The sequence below is a fragment of the Talpa occidentalis genome, unplaced genomic scaffold (assembly GCF_014898055.3).
Source record: "Talpa occidentalis isolate TD23 unplaced genomic scaffold, MPIMG_talOcc4v2.1 talOcc4.4, whole genome shotgun sequence".
Classification (NCBI taxonomy): Eukaryota; Metazoa; Chordata; class Mammalia; order Eulipotyphla; family Talpidae; genus Talpa; species Talpa occidentalis.
Genome location: NW_023604295.1, coordinates 30,603,578 through 30,631,277, shown reverse-complemented (window position 1 = coordinate 30,631,277; position 27,700 = coordinate 30,603,578). Strand labels below are relative to the sequence as shown.

Here is a 27,700-nt window from a genome sequence, read left to right as displayed (position 1 = left end):
GTGTTCTCTTTCGAGAGAAAAGGATCAAGCAAGAAATTCAACATTTCTGATCACAACAACCAAAAGGAATGGACAAAGAATTAATTCAAAAGGAAAGAAAATACCAATGAAGTTAATACAATTCAGATGATAACTATTCAAATTAATATGCAACACAAACAGCAAATCTAGTGTATGAAATGGAGCTGGATATAAGAGAATAAAAAAATGAAGAGCAGAATGATTACTTTAAAAACCTGTGATTCTGTAAAATGTTCCTGTGTTTGTATTGTAATATGAAAAAAAAAATCACTACTAATGCTGTGGAGTATATGAAAAACTGCACAGAAAATTTGGACTCTTTAATCACCCATGTTCTCCCCTGCTAAAAAGCCATTAGAATAACAATTAAAACTAGTAATGGTGTAAGCATTCTCATGGATATGTCTGCACACAGGCAAAAGACTGACTTTCCTTATACATTTTTAAATTATCTGTTATGGAATAAGTAAAAACAACAAACACTGTAAATCAAGGGAAACAGTTCATCAAATATACTCTGAGAATAATTCTGATAAGGGCCTCCCAGGTGGCGCAGTGGGTTGAGCACAGCGCTGTGAAGCTGTCCGCAGCATCTGCAGCACTGGTTCGATTTCCAGCCAGCTGGGGAGAAACCCACATGGCGCGGCAGACCTCTCCTGTCACGTCTGCTGCTCCCCTCAGCAGTGTCTTTGGTCTGTCTGCCTCTGTTCTGCTCCCACTCTCTCTCTGGTAAATCCTCTCACCCTCCTGCACATCTGTCCTATACCCTAGTTCTTATGTAAATAAATCTTTAAAATAAAAAAAAAAAAAGAAAAATTCTGATACGTAAAATCTGGTTTGGTGTTAGGTACAATATGGACACCAAGAGGAAGAATAGCAAATTGTCATTCAGTAACTGTCCCCACTTAGGCTGAGTCTTTAGGAACTTAGATTTAAACTGAAATTATGATGTTTATTAGAACAGTTTTCTACATTCTCATTTTTATTTAAAAAAAAGTTATACCAAGTGGTGCATTTGAGTAATTAATGGATTTAAATTTTATATTTTCACATTTATTTAGCTTATTAGTGAAAGGAAATAACACTTCCTACCAAATAAAATTACAACTGAATGAGGGGGAAAGCTGCAGTGAAATGCTATTATCATTTGGAACTGGACTCGAAAATTTTCAGTCCACAGTGACTTTTGGAGGGTATATATGAGTTGACTGTTTACAGAAAGGAATTTTCCTCATCACCACTTAAACTGTAAGGATCCTAATCTGCAGTATCTTATCCATGACTTTGAAGCCTTCTTTACCATGCTATAAGTGGTTTCTGATCACCAGGAAAAAAAATGGCTCTGAAGAGGCTATAATTCAGATAATTACTCAAAGTAATATGAAACTCAAAGAGTTAAAAATATCAATATGAAATGTAGCTGGATACCAGAGAACAGAAAAGAGCTGAAAGCCTGAAAATGATTTTTTTAAATAAACAAGCCTGAAGATTTACAGTTTTATAAATAAATAGTAATGAATTCAACAATAATTTGCTTAAAACACTCAGATTTAGCAACTTTTTTTTCTGAGTTAGCTTAAAATAATCTTTGGTAACTATAGACACAGTTGATGATTTGCTCTTCAATTAATTATATGATCTTGGGCAAGTAATTTAACTCCTCTGAGCCTCAACTTAACCACCAGGAGCAAAATGCAGGGACTGAATTAAGTCACTATTTCCCAAATTTCTGTCATTCATACACCCTCTTAAGATACCTATAACATCTGAGAACCATGTGAAACATCTAATTAACACAATTAAATAATAATTTTCTAAATAATCTGACCTTATCCCAATACTAGTCATGAAACTACAAGTTTGATAAGATCATTATCTTTTCCTATATACTCATTAAAATAATATGTAAGTATTAAAATATGAAAACCTAATCCTTGTACCACCTATTATGACCTCAATGCTACAACACTGAAGCAGACATCAGACTTCATGATTAAACCTAACAAATAATGAGAGCTAAAACTTTTACCCTCTTTCACTGCTGACATTTTCACTCGCTGATTGTGTACCTGCCTTTTGTGTGATTTATGGTACCTCGCCATTAAATACTTAAGATAAACCTTAAAATTACACACAATAGGGGAAATATAATTCATATTAGTTCTTATAAATCTTACAGGGAAGAATATGTCAACCAAGAAAAAAATCTCGTAAGGCAGGTGAATTTCTACCTGAATTCTCAATTGCTTTATGTCGTTTATTTGGAAGGGCCACAGATACATCCTCATAATCAGGGTCAGTTTCTTTGATTGTTCGCTTGACTCCAGACATGGTGACATTTGTTTTTCACTGTGAAACAACAAGAAATTAATTAATAATAGTGCTTGACACTAGTAATTATAAATTCATGTGTACACATGTATAAAGGGAATATTACAAAATACTGTAAGTAGTGTAAATATGCACACACCCCTTTTAAAACCAAAGTACTAACTTCAAATGTTTATTAGAAAAAATCATCACCACCACCACCACCACCACCGCCACCTGTTAAAAAACATGGCTTTCCCTGTCAAAAGAAAATCCTTTAACAGGGCAACAGCACATTGTTCATACGTCTGAAAAGGAGTCAGGCTTTTTCAGAAAAGACTGTCTAGGGCCTCCCCGGTGGCGCAGCAGTTGAGCGCTGGGTTGCGAAGCTGCCCGCAGCCTCTGCAGCACCGGTTCGATCCCCGGCCACCGGACGAGGGTCCCACATGGCACGCAGACCTCTTCTGCCTCCCGCTGCTCCCCTCAGCAGCAGACTTTGCCTTTCTGCCTGTTCTGCTCTCTCCTCTGTTGCTGGTGAATTCTCTCACCCTCCCGCACTTCTGACTGTACCTAGTGCTTGTATAAATAAATAAATAAATAAAATCTTTAAAAAAAAAAAAAAAGACTGTCTAAGGAAAGGAAAGAAACCAGACTTTAATGAAAACATAGTAAGTCTACATAGTGTAGAATTGGAATTGGAATTCACAATGTATCAAGTATATTACAAAATATAAGCAAATTAGTTCGTCTCAATAAATACTTATGCAAATCTCTCTGGTACTCAGATAGTATATTACCACATTAATAAGTACTCAATAAATATCACAACTGATCATTTATTATTATTCATAATAGACAAAGTGTACAAACTTTATTAATATTAAACAAATTTGCAACAGGTAAACAAGTCCTAGTTATGAATGTCTGACTAAAGCAATCCCAGAAATCCGTTAGATCTGCACTGCTCCACCTGTGGCTATTTAAAGTTAGCTAAAATCAAATAAAAGATCCTTTTCTTCATATTTCAATCTTTCACATTTCAGAGCTAGCTGTATTTCAAGTACTTAACAGCCATCAGTGGTAGCAGCTACTATATTGGACAGCACAGTACTCTTCCAAAAAATGCCTCACTGAGCACCTGTTAATTTCTTGTGAGGCAATTCAGAAAACACTGTTCATACCAGCAGTTCCTGAAATATAATTTGAGTCATGTAGTATATTTAAAATTTTACATTTTTAAAAAGGAAAAAGTAGTTGAAATTCATTTTCATAATATATTTAATTACTGTAACCAAAATATTATCATTCATCAATATAAATAAATTAGCAGTCAGTTCATATCCTTATCTTTGTACAGTCACTGAAATCTAGTGGGTATTTTATATCTACAGCATATCTTAATTTGGAATACCAACATTTCAAAAACTCAATCACCACGAGGGCATACTGATACACAGCTATGAAAAACACTGGCCAGGGTATTTACATGCATTCATGTATGACACAGACGAGACTAGAAGTACTCCCTGATTTCCAAACCTCTGCTATCACTGACAGATTATTTACCTACCTAAAGGTAGGTAGTTAAAGTTTTAAAATTAATGAAAATGTAAACTCAAAGTATTTTTTATCAAAGTTAAAACAGGAAGAATTTAAAAGACTATTGGTTCTTAGTTTACTTCTTTCACATCTCCAAGACTTATTTGACTCAACTGGGAGAGAGACTCATCATGTAAGGACATATGTAAATCCTAGATCTGAAAGAACATTTTTCCTATAATTGCTATTTTGTACAATATTCCTAAGCTTAAAAATTTTTTAAAAGAAGCTAAGCATTTATAAGCATTCTTAATCAAAATTAAGCTATGTATTGTTTGTTTATAATCGTTTATCTGCCATGATTTTGGAGAGACTCTAAATTCAAATACTATTTTCTGTTTTTAAAGCTTATGAAAGGTGGGCCTCCCAGGTGGTGCAGCGGTTGAGCGCTGGGTTGCGAAGCTGCCCTCAGCCTCTGCAGCGCTAGTTTGATCCCTGGCTGCTCCCCGGCCACCGGGTGAGGGTCCCGCATGGCACGCAGACCTCTCCTGCCGCCCGCTGCTCCCCTCAGCAGTGTACTTTGGTCCTTCTGCCTGCTCTGCTCCCCGCTCTGGCTCTGGTGAATTCTCTCACCCTCCCGCGCTTCTGACTGTACCCAATGCTTATATAAATAAATAAATAAATCTTTAAAAAAAATAAAATAAAGCTTATGAAAGGTAAGGTCTTGTTCTTTTAACCTCCATTTGGTCTGCAATTAGTTTTAGACAACTTAAGAAATTCTTGGGCAGTTATATAAAGAACACATTCTTAAAAATCAACGAACCTCAATCTTCCTTTAATGCAGCAGGGGGGAAAAACTACCTCCTATTATCAGATAAAATTAGAATCAGAGGTACATACATTCTTTTGACTGCACCCAGATGCATTCCTATGCCCTCTGTTCCTGCCCACACCTGTCCTCTATAGTTTTCCAAGAGTCTTAGGGGATTATGAGTAAGTTCCTTCCCCCAAAATGTTGACAATGCTAGTAGGGAACAGCATTTTATTTCACTCTTACTTATGGGATGAAGCAAAACTCTCTTCTGACTTTGGCTCTATAACTGAAGAAACAGAATGGGAAAAAAAGAAATCTGCTGTACATTGGGATGTGGGGGTAATGGAAGAAACCATCAATGAGGTAACTTACGCTGCCAAGAAAATTCTTATTTCATGCTTTTTGGTCACCTTTGGACTAAAGATTTGAGATTCAGATAAACATAGGAAGATGTAGGTGTATTGAGCATTTTATTTTTTTATTTCTTTTTCAAAGAATTATTTTTATTTATTTATGCATACAAGACCTGGGTGTGTAGGCCAGAGATGCAGGGGGTAAGCGGATTCACCAGAGACAGAGTGGGGAGCAGAACAGGCAAATCTACTGAAATACACTGCTGAGAACAGCAAGGGAAATAGGAGAGGTCTGTTGTGCCATATGGGTTAGCTCCCTGGCCGGGAATCAAACTCATGCCACAGTGGCTGGCAATAGCTTGTTAGTGCTGAGACTCTAACCTCTGCGCCACCAGGGAGGTCCTGTATTGAGCATTTTAAACTAATTCACATTTGTTTATGTCTACTAAGAACAACTCTAAAGTACACCCATGGAACATTTAGGCATATGCTAGCTAAGGCTAAGCACATCTGCTGAGGCATACTCTCATCATGATGTAATAAACAAGTATATGGAATGTGTAACAAAGACCCATGGTATAATGTTAAGTTTTGGATTCTTCTTATCTGCGATTTATGAAAGAGATATGTGAGTTGTCATTAAGTCCTGTCATATCAAACTTTTAAACAGAATGTCCTACTAATTCACTTCATATTTTGAATTAGATGAAATTGAAAATACTGAGGTAATAATATAAACTATTTTTAAAAGTCTGTTACTGTTTACAATCTGTCCGTGAGAAAGGATTTTCTCCGTGGGATGAAATTCAAGTACAGAAATACATAAAAATGTAAATCCTCCAAGTTAAAGTTTTCATCTGAAAACAGCCTTATTACAAAAAAGTAAATGCTGTTGATTCAAATTTAGAAATCACATGTTTTGTCACATATCATGTAAGAAAGCAAAACCTGCTTTGTTCAAATAACAAGTCTGTGTTCTTGACAATGTTAAAAACCAAAATTCAAAATCTTTTAATGCTTTAAACATTGAAATGAACCACAAAAGAAAAATAATTTAAAAAAGAAATTACTTAATTAAAAACCCAAAAATTAAGTAATACAGTCACAAGAAATTCTTGGTAAAAGGTCTGAGTGCACAAAGAAGATTCAGAATCCTGTTTTGCAAATACCACATCTTACAAAATGTGGACAATTGCTGGGGAATAAGTAAAATCTGACAAGTAAGGCACTCGAACAATCTGCCATGTATTATTTGAGGTATCTTCTCAATATAAAATTCCATGACCCTCACAGCATTTAAATTTCATTAGAACCACTGCATTCTGTGCTCTCATTCAAGACAATTTTGCCCATCTAATTTTACAGGGCAGATGAAGAGGACAGCACATTATTTTCCATTTGCTTCCATATAGATAGATGTTCCTAAGATGTCAATTCTTTTGCCCTGTCCTTTCTATATCTTGCTTTCAAACAAAACTAAGTTCCCTTTTGTAAATGGGATAACCAGTGTTCCTTTATTAAATATCTGGATGACAGAATCCATTCTCCTGTTAGCCAAAGAAACATTTCAAAAACTTCTACAGAAAACAAAACAGGAAAATAGATAAACAAAGTGTGGTATACCCACTGAACTCCTGATCCAAGCAACAGGGATGAGTCTCAAAAAGTACACATACTAATGATTCTATTTATAGAAGGTCTAGAACAGGTAAGTTAATCTTTGGTGAAGAAATATGAATAGTGGTTGGGGAGGCTGGTGGTGGGGACTGACTGGGAAGGGAAATAAAGGATCTTTTTGAGATAATACATTGGGTATATGCAATTATGAAAACTCACCCAACTTATTACCTTTGTATTTCACTGTATTTAAACTATTACTTCAATTTACAAAAGGATTGCACAAATCTATCTGACCATGTAATCTCCTGCATGAAATCTTCCAACTGTTTTCCATAACACAATAAAATCCCATTCCTTAAAATGACATACAAGTCTTAGGTGAATTAGGTCCCACCTCCCTCTCCATCCTCAATAATTAAGACCCAGATATACTGCTTTTCTTTCTGTTCCTCAAGTACACCTCAATCTTTCCTTAGGGTTTATGGACTTACAAATCCCTATGCATGGAATGCCTCCCCTCAGATAGCTTTATCAGATCCCAGCTCAAATATCACTTTATCAGAGAAAGCCTTCCTTGATCACCCTATTCAACATAGCTATCCCCAACTTCCCTCTTCAAAGTTCCTGGAAGCTATCAATAAATGACTGCTGAATGAATGAATGAATGACTAAAATATAAGCCAAAATATCCAAAGTGAATATAACAATTAGTTTACAACATTTTTTCCAAAATACTTAAAAATCTATGTTGATTTTGCTATATTCAAAGGCACTATAGCTAAATGTATAAAATAAAGAGATATGCAGTTACTATACACAGATACAAATAAACAGCAAGCATAACATTAACAGACATAATAAGGCAAAAAAACATTTTTAAAAAAAAACATTTAACATATAAAGATTGTTACTGTTAAAAGACACATTATTTAAAAAAGACACATTATAAAGTTGGAAACTAGACATCAAAATATACAAAATACAAAACAAACCAGAAATACAAAAATTTAAGAAAATAGCATGTAAGAGAATTTGAACACATCTCTGAAAAATTTAAGACCTAGAAGACAACAGATAAAAGTACAGATGCAATTAAGAAGCCACATTTAACAGATACATAAACTCTGAACCCAACAGAGAATCCATTTGAGATATATATATAAAAAACTCATTTCTAAATTGTAATAGGATAAGAAATTTTTGCAAAATGTGGAAATGTTATACTCCTATTCCAATCTTAATAAAATGAAATATGAAACAAAAATTCATTTTGATATGGAAAGTATGATACTCTTTCTAAACAATTCAAAATAACAAACTACTTAAAAATTAACAATAATTGAACATAATATCTAAACCTATGAAGATGTGGCAAAAGGTATCCCTAGAGAAAAATGACAGACCAGTTTTCATCTGTGAATACAGATACAAATCAAATCTGACAGGGTATTAAAATAGTGCAACAGAAGTAGAAAGTTTTACTGCCAGCAATAAAAAAGCACTGAGGAGATCCAGAAGCAAGGTGATTCACACTGTATATTTATACATTTAATACTGAACCTTTAGGAATATATTGGTGCAACTGATTTTCAGTAATCCATTTCATAAATTAATTTTTTAAATTAAAAATAGGCTCCCCAAAGATCACTCAGTATGTACTCTATGAATATATATTCATTTTAATATTATACTGGATAACATTATTAGGCATAAAGAAATCCTATCAAAAGAATTTTTAAAATATCAGCCAATTAAAATTTTCCCCTCTATTTGAAGAGTACTCATGTATTCCTCCCACTGATAAAGATAACTGAAAATACACTCAGCTAATTTTCTCCCCAAATTATGTTTCTTTTTTAATAGTACAAGCAATTTAAAGTAACCTATTATAAGAAAGACTTAGCTCAAGGGAAATCTAAAAGGGGAAATAGAAGGTTCTGGTCTATTTTCATTGAAGTTGGTACTAACAAAACTATTCTAAGTCAGCTGTTATACACAAACCATTTAAATAGGCTCTCATTTGCTGGTCAATCACTGTTTCTTCAAGTCCTCTGTTATGTTTCAATTAAAAAAAATTACAATTTTACACTGAACCAGAATGGTGGAAGCAGACAGAGGCTATTCATTGGCATCACGCTTTATGCCAAAATGACCTGTAAAGAACAGATCTAGATAGAAAAGCTGAACTCATAAAAATGTTTCATTAACTATTATATATTCTAAGTCAAACATACCTACTTCCCATACAAACAAAACTACTTAAGTAAAATTGCTTAAGACTACACAAGTTGGTATTCTGTAAAATCAGCCCCAGGAACCATTCAGGCCAAAAAATACCTACTTTCCTCTTGTAAGTAAAATTGCTTAAGATTATACAGTTTCTATATAAGGTCAGTCCTAGGATCTATTCAAGCCAGTACTCTGTCTCCAATCTTGCAAAGTAACATGAAAATAAGTTTAGGATAAAAACAGCTATCCTGAATTATCCACGCCACAGCTTTTCTATCCTGTAGTGTAACAACTGCCTAAAGCAGACTTTAGGCAAGTTTCCCCTTCTTTTACCCTAACACTTCAATGTACTTTTTTCTGGACAGAGTGTTATATGCTATTTAGAGGTTTGGAGATATTTAAAATAAATTCTTCCTAAGTGGCAGAAGAGGTGCCATATAACTTCCAGTGACTTCCTTGGAGCCACTTTCAGACAAAGACCACTACAATTGTCTAAAACCAAACCTGATTCATATGAGTCTTCTTGTTTCTGCTGTTGAAGCCATAAAATTTCTCTTTCCAAGAGAAGCAAAAAGGAAACAAAACGTCTACAAATCCAGACTGGAAAGGAAAAGAGAGGTATATTGGACCAAATCACAATTTTGCCAAACTCTGGAACACAGTCAGGGAAAATATATACATTGAGGCAAAATCTTGTACAATTTACTAAAAGGGCACTTTTAAACTGACATTAAATCCTATGGCCTAACTTTCCTTTCCATCTTGGGCTGAGTGTCTAGAAAAGAAGTAAGCACCTTTGAACATAAAACATTTTTAAAAAGAAAATTGTTTTATTTAGAGCAGCATGATCTAATCTAGAAAATATACCAATTTACAAAAATTTACCCAATGATGAAATTTTTCTGGAATCAGCTATAGTGATGGTTGTACAACTTTGTGAATATACTTTAAAAAACACAATTTTATACTTGAAAAGAATGAATTCTACAGTATGTGATTTACAGCTCAACAAAGCTGTTACAAGAAGTCTCAATGATAAATCCAATCTATAGCAATCTTAAGCAAATCTATTTAAACATTATCCTCCCCCAAGTATGTATACATAGCATGCTTTGTGTATACTTGCGGAGTGGGGCAATTAGCAGGGAAACCAGTTAGAAAGACCAGTTAGTGGATGAGGAGGGCATTAGTCGTTAATAATTAAATTAAATTTAATTTAATTATAACATCAAATATTTCAGACATGCAAAAATGTATAAAATGACCAGTGAGGAGAATATAAGGAGATTCAAAAGTATTGGTAATTTTCTATTTCTTAAGATGGGGAGTAACAAAGTAGGTATTTGTTGCTTTATTATTCTTTAAATACTACTTCTTATGTGTGCTCTTTATTATATACCATGTATTTTACAACTTAGAAAATGTAAAAATAATTACAACATATTCATACTATGGAATAAATAATTTCTGCTATAATGTGTGCATTTTAAAATCACCATGCCATGCCGTGTAAAATTGCATAATAAAAGCCATAAGGCTTCTACAGGAAATGGGACTGGGGGACAACTTGAAATTTTCACCAGTGACATTTAAAAAAGGGAATCTAATAAAAAATGGTAGCAGAGTTGTTACACATGTGAAGTGATTAAGAATTACACAAATGATACTTTCTCTTGAAAAAGACCAAGTTTGCTTGTGGAAGTGGCACTGAAATGTTAGTTTGTGAGTTACTGTCAAGTTTCAGAAGGAAGGCAGGCAATCTGAAATCAAGAGAAGCTGTGGAAGGGTGTGGCTCATATCACAGCAGTAAATCGAGGTAGCGAGAAGATGTCTGAGGTTTATGACTAGGTGGCTTGTGTATTCTTTCTGTGGTTCAGTCCAGCAGGGTAGTTTTCAGTATTTCACTAGTATTTCTTGCAGGAGAAATCACCCACGAGCAAATGTGAAACGCACATTATACTCAAATAGATCCCTAATTTATCAATCAGATTGGGACACATTTGTGTTTTCTTATAGCAGAACAGATTACATTTCTGTAAGACTGTAATGCAGTCACGAAAGAGGATGTGTTGATATATTTAAGGAGGAAAAAAAGAACGTGTTAATATAGAGACACCTCTAAAATAAAATGTAAAAAGAAACAAATAAAAACAACCCAGAGTTAAGAACATGAGTCTTTTGTAAATTAAAGGAGAGAAAAGAGACCAAAGGAATGTTCTCAGTTGTTTGTGTAGGCCTCCTTGGAAGAAATGATTAAAACAAATTAACACTTCTGGGTTGAGATGTTATCATTCATTTTATTCCTTACAATAATGTTTGAATTTTCTAATCACATACATTTATTATTTTAGGGAGGAAAATGCCAAAATGACTAATCTGGGAGATGGTTTATAGGTGTCTTTCTGTTTTTTTTCCTCTTTATGTTAAAAAGAACAGAACTACAGAGAATGTGGAATAACTGAAATTTTCATACTCAATATAATATGGCACAACCACTTTCAAAAACAGATTAGCAGTTTTTTAAAAAGTTAAATATACCTTACTATTAATCCAGTCATCCCACCCCCTAGGTATTTACTCAAGAAAAAAGGATATTTATAAAAAACTTGTACACAAATGTTCACAGCAACTTTATTTGTACTAGGCAACACCAAGAAATAACCCAAATGCCCATTAACAGGTGACTGGATAAAGTTGTAATATAGCCATATGATATTAATAAAAAGGAATAAAATGATACATGCAACAATAAAAGTTAATCTCAAAATGATGCCAAATGAAAGAAACCAACTTAAGAAAAATGTATATACTACAATGATTCCATTAACATAAGAGGCAAACTAGTCTATAGTGACAGAAAGCTGATCAGTGGTGGTGGGGGGGGAACACAACAATTGAGAGGCAGGAAGGGATTATGAAAGGACATACGAAAATCTGAAAGTATGATGGATATGTTTACTATCTTGATTGTGGTGATGGTTTCAGAGGGTATCAATGTCAAAACTTTTCAAACTGTGTATTTTATATGTGTGCAGTTTGTGGTATGCCAATTTATCTCAGTTCATTTGTTAAAAACATATACACATAGCTATTAAATAAAGCCTGCCCCCAAAATGTATAAACAATACAAAATAGGACTCCTTGGTGCTATGGAAAACCATTTGGTCGTTCCTATATGACCTAGCAATTGTACTCCTGGCACATATCTAAGAGAATTGAAAACATATGTCCATGTAAAAACTCACATGCAGATGTTTAAAACAGCATTATTCATAAATTCAGAAAAGTAGAAACAACGCAAATATCTATTAATTGATGACTGGAAAACAAAATGTGGTATAATCATGTAAATGAATAATTATTAAGTAATAAAAGGGAATGAAGTACTGATATACACAACAATGTGGATGAATTTTGTATTTTGCTAAGTAAACAAGTCAGATATTAAAGCCTCATATTATATGATTCTATTCACAGAAAATGTCCAAAAATCCATTGGGAAAGTGGTCTCCAGGAGATGAGAGAGGGAAGGGAGCTGGCATTGACTATTGAAGGTATGGGGCTTCTTTATCAAGCGTTGCAAACATGGAATCAGACAGTAGTGACAGTTGTACAGCCCTGTGAATATACTAAAAACCAATGAATTATATATACACTCTTAAATAGTGAATTTTACATTATATGACTATATCTCAATAAAAAGCATACATATATGCCCTCAAATAAAGTAACTTTAAAAAAACAAAACAGATAATGACCAATGCATCCACAGCTTTCTTTATTACCATATAGCAAGTGTCCCGCACAAATACCCCCACAGCTCACTCTTCAGACAAGCAGAGTAAACAATCTTTGGCGAGGAGAACTAGTTCTTCTATGGCTCCTTGTCTGCGGTCATCAGAGTTCACATGCCTGAACATCTCACAACTACCTTCCAATGGTTCTCATTTTACCTCTACCTTCTCTCTACTTACTGAAATGCTTGCTATTTATCCTTCAAGAATCAAATTATATTCTGACTCATCCATTAAGTACACTCCAACCTTCAAAAACTCCCACAGAGCAGATGATGTAGAAACAATCTGCCTCATAACTCTTGTTTTTTACGAGGGAAAAGCAAATCAACCTTCACCCTCCATTGGAAAGTAGTGCAGCAAACTTAATGAAAGGAGGCAGGGTTAAAAGCAGAGAGATGCAGGCCAACTTGAGAAACTGGCAGTGAAGGCTCAAATGAAAATCTGTGGTTCAATGAAAAAAAGAAAACATTTCTAAAATTTCTAAGGAAGTACACTCAAGACTGGATGATGCACATCACATGTGGGCTGAACTACAGTATAAATATTAATTCTATGCTTCCTATATGCTTTATAAATGTGAAGTAGTCTATAGCAAATTATATAATCACCCAAATGGATGCATTCATCCAATGAATGAAGGCATTTTAATATGAGGTGATATATGTAGAAAATCCTAGAGTCCGCTAAACAAATGCTAGAATGAATGAATTCAGCAAACTAACAGTATAGAAAGTAAATAGACAAAAATCGCTACCATTTCCATACAAACAATAAACAATCTGAAAAGGAAATGGCAAAAACAATTCCACTTATAATAGCATCAGAAAGAAGGGCCTCCCCGGTGGCGCAGCGATTGAGCGCTGGGTTGCGAAGCTGCCTGCAGCCTCTGCAGCGCCGGTTCGATCCCCGGCTGCTCCCCAGCCACCTGAGGAGGGTCCCACATGGCGCGCAGACCTCTCCTGCCGCCCGCTGCTCCCCTCAGCAGTGTTCTTCGGTCCTTCTGCCTGCTCTGCTCCCCGCTCTGACTCCGGTGAATTCTCTCACCCTCCCGCGCTTCTGACTGTACCCAGTGCTTGTATAAATAAATAAATAAATCTTTAAAAAAAAAAAAAAAATTTTAAAAAAAAAAAAAATAGCATCAGAAAGAATAAAATACATAGGGATTAACTTAGACCAAGAGAAGTGAATGTTCTACACAATGAAAACTACAAAATATTGGTGAAAGAAATTAAAGACATAAATAAAACGCATCTATGTTTATGGACTGTAAAAGCTAGTATTATTAAAAGGTCAATATATCACAAAGCCATCGAAACATTCAGTGCAGTTCCTGTCAAAACCCAATGAAACTTTTAGAAAAAAACATTTAGGAAAAAACCCCTACTATAAATCATATAGAATCTCAAGGAACCCTAAATAACCAAAACAACCCTGAAAAAGAACAACTAAACTGGAGGACTCACACTTCCTGATTTCAAAACTTACTTCAGAGCTACAGTAATCAAAACAATATGGAACTGTCATAAAGACAATGTATTCACCAAAAAGCTAGAATAGAGTCCAGAAATAAATCACAGCATAGAGTTAAATGATTTTTGACAAGGATGCCAAGACCATTCAATAATGAAAGGAGAGTGTTCACCAAATGGTGCTAAAAAAATTAGATGCTGACACGCAAAAGATTAAAGTTGGACTCTTACTAACAACCACGAACAAAAATTAACTAAAAATGAATCAAAGACCTAAATGTAAGACCTAAAATAATAAAACTCTTAAAAGAAAACTTGTAACAAAAAGAGTCACAACATTGGATTTGGCAATGATCTATTAAATATAATACCAAAGGCACAGATGATCAAAAAAATAGACAAAACGGACCTGATGAAAACTTGTAAATTTTGTGCATCAAAAGACATGCTCCACAGAGTAAAAAGGCATACTCAGAATGGAGAAAATATTTGCAAATCATGTATCTGCTGAAGGATAATATCTAGAATAGAGAGAACTCCTAAATTCAACAAAAGCCAAACAACTCAATTAAATGGGCAAAGGATCTGAATAGACATTTCTTCAAAGATGATATACAAAGATGATATAAGCACATGAAAAAATACTCAACATCACCAATATTAGGAAAGGACAAATCAAAACTGCTACGAGTTATCAATTTTACACCCATTAGGAAGTCTACTATTCCCCAAACAGAAAACAAGTGCTGCTGCAGCAGAGAAACTGAAACCAGTGTGTACTGTTGGTGGGGATGTAAAATGGTGCAGTTGTTAGGGAAAAGTGTATCAGTTTCTCAAAAAATTATAAATGGAATTACTATATGGCCCAGCAATTCTATTTCTGGGTACATACCCCAAAGAAATGCAAGGATTCAAAAAGATATTTGAATTAGCTTTATTCATGTCAGAAGATGAATGCAACCCAAGTGTTCATTGACAGATGAATGAATAAACAAAATGTGACATATACCTATGTGCAACAACTATTCAGCCTTTAAAAGGAAGGAAATTTTGACACATGCCACAACATGGATGAACCTTGAAGACTTCATGCTAAATGAAATACATCAGCCACAAAAAGACAAATATCACATGATGCCAATTATATGAGGTAGTCAAAATCAGAGATAGTAAAATGGAGACTGCCAGGGGCTTGGGGGGCGGGGTGTGGAGAGAGAAGAGGAACTGAGAATTTTAAGGTTTCAGTTTTACAAGATGAAAAAAGTTATGGACAGTGGAGATGGTTGCACGATGTTATGAATGTATTTAATACCACTAAAATTTACACTTAAAAGTACTTAAGGTGGTAAATTTTGTTACATGTATCTTACCACAATTGAAAAACAAAATATACATAGGAGTTAAATAAGCATGGTTTTTCCATTATTAACCATGTCCTTTCTGACAAAGTATTTGTAATAAACTCATGCATATCTTAGCAGATGGGTAGGAATCAAAGGGGGAAACTCTGCAAGCTCTATATCAGGCTACATATTTTTAATATCTAAAGAATTTTTGACAATCAGAAAATGATAAACACAAATAAAAAGAAGCACAAAGGACAAGAATATAAATTCACAGATGGCCAATAAACATAAAATAGGTTCAAACATGCCAGTAACAAATGGAAAAATAAACTAGACACCACTTTTCAGCTGTCAAACTTAGTTTGGGGGCAGATGGAAATAAGATGTCTTGAAACTCTGTTACTTTTCTCTAATCCATACTCACTTCATATTGACTTGGTCATTTAGATTTAGTGCCATTCAACTATTTCAATGCAGTTTCCACCTTCCACTTCTACTAGAACTTTGGACAGTAACCTCCACTTTGCCAAATCCAATTCTCCATTTTCCAGAAATGTATCTCTCTTGGCTTCCATGACACCTAGTCTCCTGCTTTTTCTCCCATCTCACGGGCTGTTTCTTCCCTCCTATGTTGACACTTCCTTTGCCTTCCAGAGCTTGAGCCTTGATTTTCACTTCTCTATTTACACTTTCTCTAAATTATCTCATATAGCCCCATACTGTTAAATATCATCTATGAACTGAATCTCTCAATTTTTTTAATCTCCGTTTCTAAAATCTCATCCACAACATCCAACTACTTCCTCAACATACCCATTTCACATCTAATGTGCATCTCAAATGTAAACATACAAAAGAGAATTCATGATTATTCCCCCCTCAAATTTCTCTCCCATTCTTCTTCTCAGTGAGTGGCATCAAACTATCAAAAGTTCTTCCCTCACCAGTTCACTGCCAAGTGTTTTTCATGCTATAGCCAAAATATTTTAACTTTTGTAGTCTTCTCCATCTCTATGGCCATGGTCCTGGTCCAAGGTCCTGCAAAAAGCATCCTAATGATCTCCCAGCTTCCACTCCAGCCCCCTTCCTTCACACAGTCGATTTAAGGCTTCATGCCTTACTTAAAACTTTCAAAGGGTCCTCTTAAAAACTAAATTCCAAATTCCTAATCAGGGCATCAGCTGCTCCTATCTTTCAAAGAATGTACACAACCAAAATATACGCTCCATAATATCTCTAGACAGCAAAACTAAGGGTATTTTTAATCGTGCCTCTATTCTTTACATTTTTCTCTAATGAATACTTTCTCCTCGTTTATTAAGAGGAAACGACATTGCTGAATACTGTATCAAATCACATCGCACTGTTACATGTTGAGGAGGAAAGGGGATGGAAAACTGCAGAGAATCTTAAAAGTTTACCTAAAAATATTAGAATTAAATCTAGCAAAACACTAAAACAATGATGTGTCGGGGCTGCAGGGTTATTGGTGATATTTTCCTCCTCTACTTTCTATTTTTGAACATAATTACTTTCAGGATAGAAATAACAAGGTTATGATTTAAACCTCATTGTCTTCTGCAATCTGGCCACAATCCACCCAGCCAGCCTTTCTTCCAAGTACTCACTTTCCCAAGCTTCCACTCCGACCCCACACTGTCTCACACCTCTGGTGTTTTAATTAGGTAGGACACTGCTCCTGGAATATCCTCCAACCTGCTGGATCCGACTCATCCTCCACCGGGGAGGGGCGGTAGGGATGGCGACAGGTTGGAGGGAGATTCCAGGATTCTTGGTGGTAAACCCACAACTTGCTGGTGCTGGGGCCAAATCTCGCCTCCAATCCCATCACAGGCCCCCAAGCTTCACTAACATGCAGAAAGCTGAGCTCTGAGGCCCAAGGGACTCGCACCCCGCTCAGAGAGCGCTTAGAAAAGGCCCCCCAATACACCCCCCCCCCCCAAATTCCGGGTTCCCGCTTCCGAGACTCCCCGACAGACACATCCACCCGCGACCCAGCCTCCTCTCCCGATCGTCTCCCCTCTGCAGGCCCCGTCCCCACCTCGCCGGCCCCGGGGGGGGGGGTCGGGGCGCCGGGGGGGGGGAGGGGCGCGCACGTGCCCGCGCCGCCCCCGCCCAGACAATGCCCCGGAGAGCGGCGCGCGCGCCCTGCCGGTCCCATCCCGCTCCCGCCGGCTCTCACCCGCTCTCCGGATCTCCCGCCGAGGCGCGGGCCCCGCCTGGCGCCGCGGGAGCGCACGGGGGAGGCGGCGGAACGGGCGAAGCCCGGCCGAGCCGCCCCGCCACGAGGCCCCAGCGACCCCGCAGCCCGCGGAAGCACACGGCTCGGCGGAGCCCGCCCGGCCCGCTCGGCCCCTCACGTCAGCAGCGGGGGCGGGGCGGGCGCGCGCAGCGGCGGAGGCGGCGCGCGCGGCCGGGGGCGGGGCTCGCAGGGGGCGGGGCTCGCAGGGGGCGGGGCTCGCAGGGTGGGCGGGGCCAGGCCGGGCCGCCGCGGTTGCGAACCTACTGCAGCTGCGAGGGACGGTGGCGTCTCCAGGCGAGCGCTTCACGTGTCGGTTACCCCCTGGAAGAAAATGGGGAGGTCCTGGCCCAAGTGTGGCAGAGTATTCATTCCTCCTGGATTTCTGAAGCAACCTCGTAATAACAATAGTTACTCTGTGTGTGTGTGCGTGTGTGTGTGTGTGTGTGTGTGTGTGTGTGATGGGCGGGTGGAGGGAAAGGGAGAGAAAACTTGTAACAAGCTTGGTGTTCAGAATAGAAATAACTGTTCCTAATCTATGTTGCAGATGCAGAAACAGAGGCATGGAAAGGTTGAGACTTACCTAGGTCACAACTACTTAGTGACAAGCCAGCAAGTCCAGCATTCCCCCCAAAAAGCTTTTTTTTTTTTTTTTTTTTGTGTGTGTGTGTGTGACCTTCGCCAGCGGCCGGGGATCGAACCCCTCACAGCCCAGCGCTCAACCGCTGTGCCACCAGGGGAGGCCCCCAAACACCTCTTGAGCCTAGTCTTCCCTCTTCTTCCTATAACACTTTGCCCCAGACCCCATCATCCATATGTATAATATCGTTGTAGGCTCCAGCTGGTCTCCCAGGATATATTTGTCTCCTTCTTTAATCATTTCTTCTCACTATGTAAAGATTTACCATGGGAGCTTAATGGTAGGTTTAGAAGAGGCTTACTTTATAATTGCTTATGTTTTATATATAATTGCTTATGTTTTATGATTTTTTGATGTATTTAATATAAATGTTTTAAATGATTTATTTATATCTCCAGTAGCAAGTGCCTTACACTGTACACAGTATTTGCACTCAAAAAGTATTTGTTGAACGAAGAATGACTAAATAGTAGGTCCAGGAGCTGACTCCAAAATCCTGCATGATGAGGGAATCAAGGGATTTATAATATGTCACCCATGGCCTCCTGACCTTAAGGTCTACTAGAGGTAAAGATATTAACAATACTTACTGCACAAATTTTTATTGCATTTCTAGTCTGTGTTCTGACACTGTGTGCCAAATGCTGTGGTAGGAAGTGAGGGTGTAGAAATAAAACAGTTCCTTCCCTTGTGCAATTTGTTGTCAATCTAATCTGAAAGACCAGGAAAAGCTTCCATGAACCTTAAATCTACGAGCCAACAGAGAATAAGCACTGGAAAGATAGGAGTACATTTCATGGAGAAAGAGGGAGAGTAAAAGATCATGATGAGTGACTCAATGTTATCAGTTTGGGGTTCTAACCCTGAGAAATATCCAGCTAAGCTTGTGGGAAGCCCACTTCCTTAGCTTGAAAGACCCAGTCTGGTAGACTCTCTCATCAAGCAGGGCTCAGGAAGAGGTGGTGGCATTGGGAAGGAAGAGGAGTTTGAGGTAATGCTGTTGGGTAGCCACAATTTGCAGCTAGTATACCAGAAACTTGGGTTTCTCTGTATGCTGTCTGCCAGGCAACCAGAAAGTAGCAAGCTAGGAAGCCATAGCTAGGCCAGTGGGCACAATGCCAGGACGCAGATTATCCTAAACCAGAGACTTTGTACTGGATTGGTTTTCAGAGAATGGCTGGAGAATGTGGCTAAGAACATAAGGGTGTGGAGAACTGAAGACCCCAGCAAAAGTTAGAATGCTCCCACGTCAGCTGGGATCAGGGATGATGTGGAGGGAGTGCGAAATTGAGACATCAGACTCTGAAGGTACTGAAGCAATGATCATGAGCACGCTAGCCAACAACCTCAGCAGCAGATGCTGTGAGCACACAGTAGTAAGAATTAGGGAACTTTCCCTGTTGGCCCAAGCCACCAGGCATAGGTCACCTTGTACACTAGCTCCTTGATCATAAATAAAACCTAATTGAGATAAGAATCATATGTGACAAGCTTTCAGGTTTGCATGAAAGTATATTTTTGCAGATCTCCCTGACTAAAGATAAGGTCCAGATGATGCTACCATCCAGCATAGGGAACAAAGACATTGCTGAAGACCCCTTCCCACACTGAACAATACCATATAACCACCTCATTTTCTCATCTATGAGACAGTTTCTTTGGAAACACTGGTCTGGCTGTCTCTTTTTCTTGTCACAAGGATGTAAATACTTGTCCTTTGTGCACTCCATTTTGGTGGTATCTTTCATTCAGTCCAGATGCCCATCATGAGAAAAGACCCATTGAGTTTGGTTACAATGCCAGCAGGGCCGAGATGACCTAGGATGACTAGGGACATGGCAGCTGAGGGCACTGAGGACCCATACTCCAGCTCACAGCTCTGCACACAGTCTGTGACTTCTCCAGCCGCTATCTCAAAACTTCTCTTTGATCCCATTGGCCATCTTGGGAAATCCAGACTGGGGGAGAAGAAAGTTCTGATGGGACTGTAAACTGAAATTGACTAAATATTTACCCAAACTGAGACTGCTTAAAACCGGGTAACTTTGATTGGCAAGTTTGTTTAACCCTGTCCCTAGTGAGAATGAGAGCCCATGAGAAAGTATGGATCATTTATTTGATTTTATTTTAATATATTTTATTTTATTGAGAACATATGAAAAGTAATTTTATTTTTTGCTTAACCTTGAGCATGCCAACTGCATCTTTGCTTGAACATTTACCTTCTTTTTCACACACAGTTGCACTGATATTGGAGACTTAGTGAAAACCACTTAGTGATTCTACTTTGAAGTTATAACTATACAAATAATATGTTTCTATATAGTCTACCTGATAAATTTTAGGAATCTTAATGTGACTTTTTTTTATTTACAGAAATTCTACTTCTATCCTGATGCGGTTTTACCAATCAAGAAAATTGGGGTTAGGGATCCCAAAGCTAACTTCCTTAAATGAGTCAAAATGTTTTCCCAACTACCACTATAAACAAGAAATCTTTCTTTTAAATACCAAATCAAGTTCCTTAAGTGTTACAATGAATTCTAACTTGATGACTTTTATTCTTACTACTTACTATTTGAACTTGAAACGGTGACCTATAAATTTGTTTAAATAATAAAATACCTTTTCTGTTTTATTCAGAATTAAAAAATGAAGTGTGTTGAAGATGCCACTGAAAGTTACTTCCTCTTTTGAATATGGCCTCTGCATTGAAAATCTATAGGAATTTTTCCAGTTAACTTTCAGAGCTTCCCATAAACTCCTTAAAGAAATATCATCTTTGAAGTAATTTGAATGTATACTTTACAAATCAAAAATTGATTTTCATGTCCCTATTACCATAATATCCAACATTAACATGTCTCCTGAATGTTTTCCGTTTGAATTTTTTTATTATAAAAAGTCAATAACATGGAAACATTTTAAATTTAACAGAACATTACTTGCATCTGTTTCCCATCAGCGCACAAGTCATCATATTGGCTATTTCCATTGGCTGGCAGGGGCTTGCCACTAAAGGCTCCCATTGTTTCCATTGTATAATTTTTCTCACCAGACTTAGCTCATTTTCAGGCTGAAGAGTTACTGCTTTTATTTCACTACCCCAAGATATTCTTATTTTTTAACATCTGTTTCCTCTTTAACCATGCCCAACTTTTCATTTGTAATCTGTTCTATATACTTCCTATATGCTGCATTCTTTCCTTTTTTTTTTAAAGATTACTTATGCATACAAGAACTGGGGTACAGGCCAGAGGTGTGGGGAGTGAGAGGATTCATCAGAGACAGAGTTGGGAAACAGAACAGGCAGATTGACTGAAATACACTGCTGAGGGGAGTAGTGGGCGAGTCAGGAGAGGTCTGCTGCACCATGTGGGTAGCTCCCTGGCTGCGGATCGAACTTGTGTGCAGTGGCTGCAGATAGCTTCGTAGGTTGCATCTTAACTCCTTACACCATCAGGGAGGCCCCCTCTATGCTGCATTCTTAAGGAATTTGCTCAACAACATCAAGAATCTTTGCATACAATATTCATAGCCTAGCCCATGGAGAGTCACATACGTCCAGTCCCATAAGGCCAGTGGTCTCCTTCAACGATCGTGTGCCCATGGCAGCACCACTGAGCCCAGTTTGGATTACGTAAAGAGAACTAGCATAGCTACAGATTTTTATACATATGTACACAGTGTGTAAATTTCTGTAACAAAGATACAAACTCTATGAAGGAAATAGGTATGGTGCTAAGAAAGCACAATACAGGGAGACCATATTTAAATTGGAGGTAGAAAAATCTCCCCTGAAAATATATTGAATGAAATTAGAATGCAGCAGGTGCTGTTGAGGCACAGTAAAGTCTAAGACAGGCAAGGGAAGCCCATAGTCACCCTAACAAGAGTAGAGTGACTGGGGGTGCGGCTAGGAGTTAGGTGGAGCAAGAGCACACAGGGGGATGAGTTAAGATTTTTATCTTTACCCTAAGAACAACAGGAAGTCATGGAAGGTTTTTAAGCAGGGGAATAATGTGCATGATTTGCCCTTTTAAAAGGATTACTTACCCTGGCAAAATAGGTGGGGAATGACTGGACGTATGTGTGAACAAAGAAACGGCAAGACAGCTGGGAAAGCAACTTGAGTGACCCAGATGAAAAATGAGGGTGGCTTTGCCAGGACAGTGGAGGTGGAAGGATGTGGCTAGATGCAAGAATTGTAGAGAAGATACCTAGAGACTTAGTAATGAACTGGGAGTAGACTGGGGAGAGGAGGGAAAGGGACTGAGACCTGGCAAGTCAAGTGGCAGTGAGAAAAAGCCAACCGATCCTTCAAGCAGACACAGCCCTGCACTGGGGCACTCGGTGACTAGAAGTTGGGTTTTAGTACCCTCCTTGACCAGGTCTGCTTGGGCATTAACCACCTATACAACCACTGGAGGTGTCCCTGGAAGAAGGAGACTAGGGTTGAGAAGAACTGAGGGTGACTGCCAGGTCTCTGGCATTAGCAGATGGTGTAAGATGGTGTATGGTGGTGCCATTTCCTGAGAGAAGGGAGTCAGAAGGAAGAATATTTTGTAAGTTGAGGGGTGGGTAAATCGAGCAGTTGCTCTGGTACATTTGTCTGTAAAGATTATACAGCCGTTGTATACAGGGCTCTGGGGCTCAGAGGAGAAGGGATAGGTGGTGAGGCCAACATTCTATTGTCAACAAGGCTGTGAGGGTACAGTGGAAGACACTGCAGATCAGAGTGATGGTACGGCCACAAGCTCCAAAGTCCCACCTTGCTTTAAACATGACCCAACGTGGCCATCCCTGGTGGCACAGGGGTTAAAGTCTCAGCACTATCAAGCCATCACCAGCCACTGCCACATGTGTTTGATGTGTTTGATGCCTGCCAGGGAGCTGACCCACATAGCACAGCAGATCTCTCCTGTTTTACCCCCTGCTCCCCTCAGCAGTACATTTCAGTGGATCTGTCTGTTCTGCTCCCCACTTTGTCTCTAGTGAATCCTCTCACCCCCCACACCTCTGGCCTACACCCCAATTCTTGTATGCATAAATTTATTTACTTAATAAATAATAAATAAATAATAATAAATACATCTTTAAAAAAACAAGCCAACGTTTCAAATAATGAGAAATTTTGCATAATAATCAGCTTTTCTTTCTATGAAAAATCAGGAGCTGTGTTAATCTGGACCCAATTGCTAATATTGGATATTAGCTACCACTTACTATGTACCAGTCTAGCATTCCAAGCACTTCACAAAGATTACTTTGATTACAAAAAGGTACAGTACAATAAAAAGGTAGAGTAACAGCTAAGTGATAGAGTGAAGTGACAGATGGAAGTATTCTGACTCCAGGATCTAAAAGTTTAGATCTGTACCAGGAGGCTGGGGATGCTGCTAGGAAGCTGTCATCCTACTCAAGGCAGTCCCATTGCCTTCAGGGGACCCTCCCTGCTCTCTGTTGTTTCCCCATCTCCCTCATCCCAGTCTGAGCTTCAGTTGCTGTTTATTGTTTAACTCACACTGCTGCTTTCTCCTATTAAGAATTGTTACAGGGCAACCCCTTTGTGAAATGGGTTGCCTGACTGTGGGTCATCACCTGCACATTTAAAATGGGACTTATAATGAGACTCAACTGTAGACACACACAAAAAGGTTAATAAAGGGTTTATTTACAAAAAGGGAAAATGAGAAAAGAAAAACTCAGGGAGAAAGAGAGATACATGGGTGAATGTGTCCTACCAGTTATGCTGAGCTGGGAGTCCAATAGCACCCTGAAAGCTGGTGAAAAACCAAGGACCTCCAAGGCCCACATGTCTGGTTATATACCAAACCTGGCTGCTTAGGTCCACCCTCACGTCCCAGCAACCCTCCCTTCTGTGGTGATGACATTGTGGGATTTGTAGTTCTTGGTGTCTTGGATCTCTTTGGTCTGGGGTGGGGGTGGAAAATTGTGGCTAATCTCAGGTGCAGAGATACCCAGGTCCCAAGTGTCTGGCTTTCTCTCGGGAAAACCAGCCACCCTTCTTAAGATTAAAGGAGTCCTTAGGGCGATGGACTTTCTCCACCAGGATGCAGATACTGATTAGACTTATAAAATGAGAAGCTCATGTTACAGTCCCAAACAAACTCTTAGTTAGTGCCTAGAACTATACTCAGGCAATTAAAAATGAATAATTGTCCCCAACTGATGGAATCTGGGGGAGTTCTTAACTTAGGCCCAGGAAAGAATTCATGCAGGAGTCAGAGTAGGTGACTTAAAAGTGCAGCTTTACTGCAGGTGAGAGTACATGCTCAGAGTGTGTGCAGGCAGATTCAAAGGAGAATTGCACCATATGTCTTAAGGCTGCTGACATAAATACTTGCTTACTTTGAGTGGGTAAGGGGAAGGACTCAGAGTTGGAGTACTGGATGGGTTCTGATTAGTGTGTTTAGCAAGAGTGGGTGGGGGTTTACAGATGGGGTTCTGAAGTGGTTTTGGTTTTTTTTTCTTTTTATTTTCCTTGATAGTGCTGAGACTTTATTTATTTTTATTTTTTTTTAAAGATTTATTTATTTCTTTATACAGCACTGGGTACAGTCAGAAGCGCAGGAGGGTAAGAGAATTCACCAAAGCCAGAGCAGGGAGCAGAGCAGGCAGAAAGACCGAAGTACACTGCTGAGGGGAGCAGCGGCGGCAGGAGAGGTCTGCGCGCCATGTGGGACCCTCCTGCAGTGGCCGGGGAGCAGCCAGGGATCGAACCGGCGCTCAGAGGCTGCGGACAGCTTCGCAACCCATCGCTCAACCGCTGCGCCACCCACCGGGGAGGCCCCTGAACTGGTTTTGACCTGTATTGTTTAACAAGACCACTGGGCCATAACAGCCCTCCCTCCCTGTTAAGTAAGATAGAAGAGGTTTTACAATCACTGGAACCCAGTGTGAGATAAAGGGTATAAACTAAAAGGGTTTGGGTAGCTTTGCTCTGGAATGTGCAAACTTTTTTTTCAGACTTGTTAGATGGGCCGGGCATGGTGCGTTGCAGCCTCTGCTAAATTTCTGCTCAACCTCACAGCAAAGTCCAAACAAGAAAATGAATGTTTAGGTTTTGGTAAAATCATATTCCAGCCTTGCAGCTCTTATTGGTCCCGGTTATAACCCTAAATAACTGGTGCATTATGCTTCCCCTTGGATTATTCAATAACCACAGACTACAAACTTTGGGAATGGGAGAAATGATGCAAGACATGCAAACATAGATATTTGTTCTTTTTGTCCCTGGTGTGACTGGGTTCTGAATTTTGTTTCTTATAAAAAGGAAGGCGCTAGATGTGGAGAAATTGGAACTCTCATACATTGCCGATGAGAATGTAAATGATGTAGTCTCTTTGGCAAATAGCTCGGCAGTTCTTCAACATGTCAACCCATACTACCCAGCAGTTACACTCCTAAAAAAATATTCAGGAGAAATGAATGTGCGTGTTTACACAAAATTTGTGCATGGAGGTTTGCAGCAAAAACGTATGTCTAAATAAACTTGTTTAAGAAAAACAACTTCTGAGCATAAGCTAAACATGTCTGTGAATTACTTGTAAAGGTTAAGTAACTTAGATATAAAACTTTAGCTATACCATGAGTTGAGGAATCTAGACAATGTAAAGAGGAATGTAAAAAAATAGTTCTACTTAAACTTCCCAGCCAAATTTTGAAAGACTGAAGACTTCTGACTTTAATTTGGTTACATTTCCTTATATCCTTAATTAAATTTTAAGTGTCCAGTTAATGCAACACTGAGATTTTTCATTTATTTATTGTTTTTAAATTGAGTCTCTGCAGTATAGCTATTGTGAAAGATAAATAATGGCATTAATGCTGAGTTTCTTTCTTTGCTGACTGAATTTTAAATAATCTTTAATATCCTTATGGCATTTACTTTATTTTCTTCTGCCAGCTTTTATCATGATGGCTTCCTGGCATCCTATTTTATGGGCCATCTACTCTAGAAAGGCCTCCAAATGTCCTTAGTGCAGATGTATAGTCCTAACTGTAAATATAACTTATTCTCAAATATAAGAAGAGTTCTCTGGTGGCCCGGACTGAGCCAAAGCAAATAAGGTTGCCTCTATCAGGTTTCAAGAATTAACTACTGCTCAGAGTATATCCTGTTCACCTGATGTTAGAAGGCTTCTTATTCTGCCCTTACAATGGGACATCCAATGGCTGATTATGGGATGTTGTCCCTGTAATCAGATCTCTTTCCTCTAATGCAAGCAAACAAGGGCATTTTAGCTGGGAAGAGTTGGCTTCTATAAGCCGACTTTGGCAGTGAGACATACCATGTGTGTAATCACTTTTATTTTTACTAACATCTCCAAACTCTCCCCCTTTGTATGACCATTATACTTTTCCATCTACGCTTTTAAATCATCTTATTCATATATGGTCAGAGTAAACTCCTCCAAGTTTGGTGTTTCCTGACTGAGCAGACATGATATGTCAGAATAATCTTAAGTTTGCAGGGGCGAGGGGAGAGAGAGGAGAAAAAATTTCAAATAATTAAAAAAAGGTGGAGTTAAATGGGAACTTAAGGTTGCAGAATGAATTTTAAAGAATGGAAAGGTGGGAGCATGTTTAAATGCCATGGGACAGAGAGAGGTTGAAAATCAGAGCCAGAGAGAGAAGAGAGTCCCTAAGATGCTGGATGAGCAGGTTTTAGAGTTTGGATGGAGGAAGGAGACCTCCATCTCCAAGGAGGGAGGAGAGAAGACATAAGTATGAGAGGGCAAGATGTGCAGAGACATTCTACTCAAGTCTTTTACTTTAAGCCTTTGAAGGAGAAGAAAAGATAAACTGCTGAAAACAAGAGAAGGCAGTGGAGCACTTCTGGAGATCAGTGAGTAAGTTGTCATAGAGAAAGGGAAAAGGCAGGAGCAGGAGCACACTGAAGGCTTGCCAAGAACACCTCGCTTAGTTGAGGATGGAGATCACAAACTTTTAGAGGTGTCAATTTGCAGCTAATTTCTTTTCTCTACTGCTCTTTAAGAGCTTGGCAGTAATTTTAGAGAAGGTCAACAATCTGTTTGCTACCTGCCTGGACAGCAGAATAACTGGAATGGGAGATCAAAGGAGGAGCAAAGTCTGAGTGCTGGTGAGAGTGGCTGAATGACATTATAATGATGGAATGCAGGTTGGGAAGGGATAATGAGAGTCAGGGGCCTGCATGAAGAGGTGTTAGAGAGGAAACCTGGATAAGGTCACAAGGAAAGTCATGGAATAAGAAAGAAAGATGCAAGGAAAGGAAGGTGTTGGCAAAAGACAGAAGG

The 27,700-nt window shown here is 38.5% G+C and overlaps 1 protein-coding gene and 1 long non-coding RNA gene across 6 annotated transcripts in view; one reads left to right on the top strand and one right to left on the bottom strand.

The window, feature by feature from the left end:
- The window catches only part of YEATS2 (YEATS domain containing 2), an 86,861-nt gene extending 69,088 nt beyond the window's left edge, over window positions 1-17,773 (bottom strand). For 3 of the 4 annotated variants that reach the window (XM_054700409.1, XM_054700411.1, XM_037525181.2), the window contains exons 1-2: window positions 17,702-17,773; window positions 2,253-2,370 (exon numbers count right to left, since the gene is read on the bottom strand). In XM_054700409.1, the coding sequence (XP_054556384.1) occupies window positions 2,253-2,352 (100 nt within the window). In that variant the 5' untranslated portion in view covers window positions 2,353-2,370; window positions 17,702-17,773. Of the gene's footprint in view, window positions 1-2,252; window positions 2,371-9,390; window positions 9,666-17,701 lie in introns of those variants that run through there. The other variant, XM_054700410.1, reaches the window with a different exon arrangement.
- A 238-nt stretch (window positions 17,774-18,011) lies between these two features.
- Window positions 18,012-21,025, top strand: LOC119256770 (uncharacterized). Of its 2 annotated transcripts, XR_005127884.2 has the most exons (5): window positions 18,012-18,156; window positions 18,306-18,678; window positions 18,797-18,965; window positions 19,569-19,706; window positions 20,775-21,025. It is a non-coding gene; the product is annotated as an uncharacterized LOC119256770 (long non-coding RNA). The 2 variants fall into 2 exon arrangements; XR_008553822.1 differs by having other exon boundaries at window positions 18,306-18,965.
- The last annotated feature ends 6,675 nt before the right edge of the window (window positions 21,026-27,700 follow it).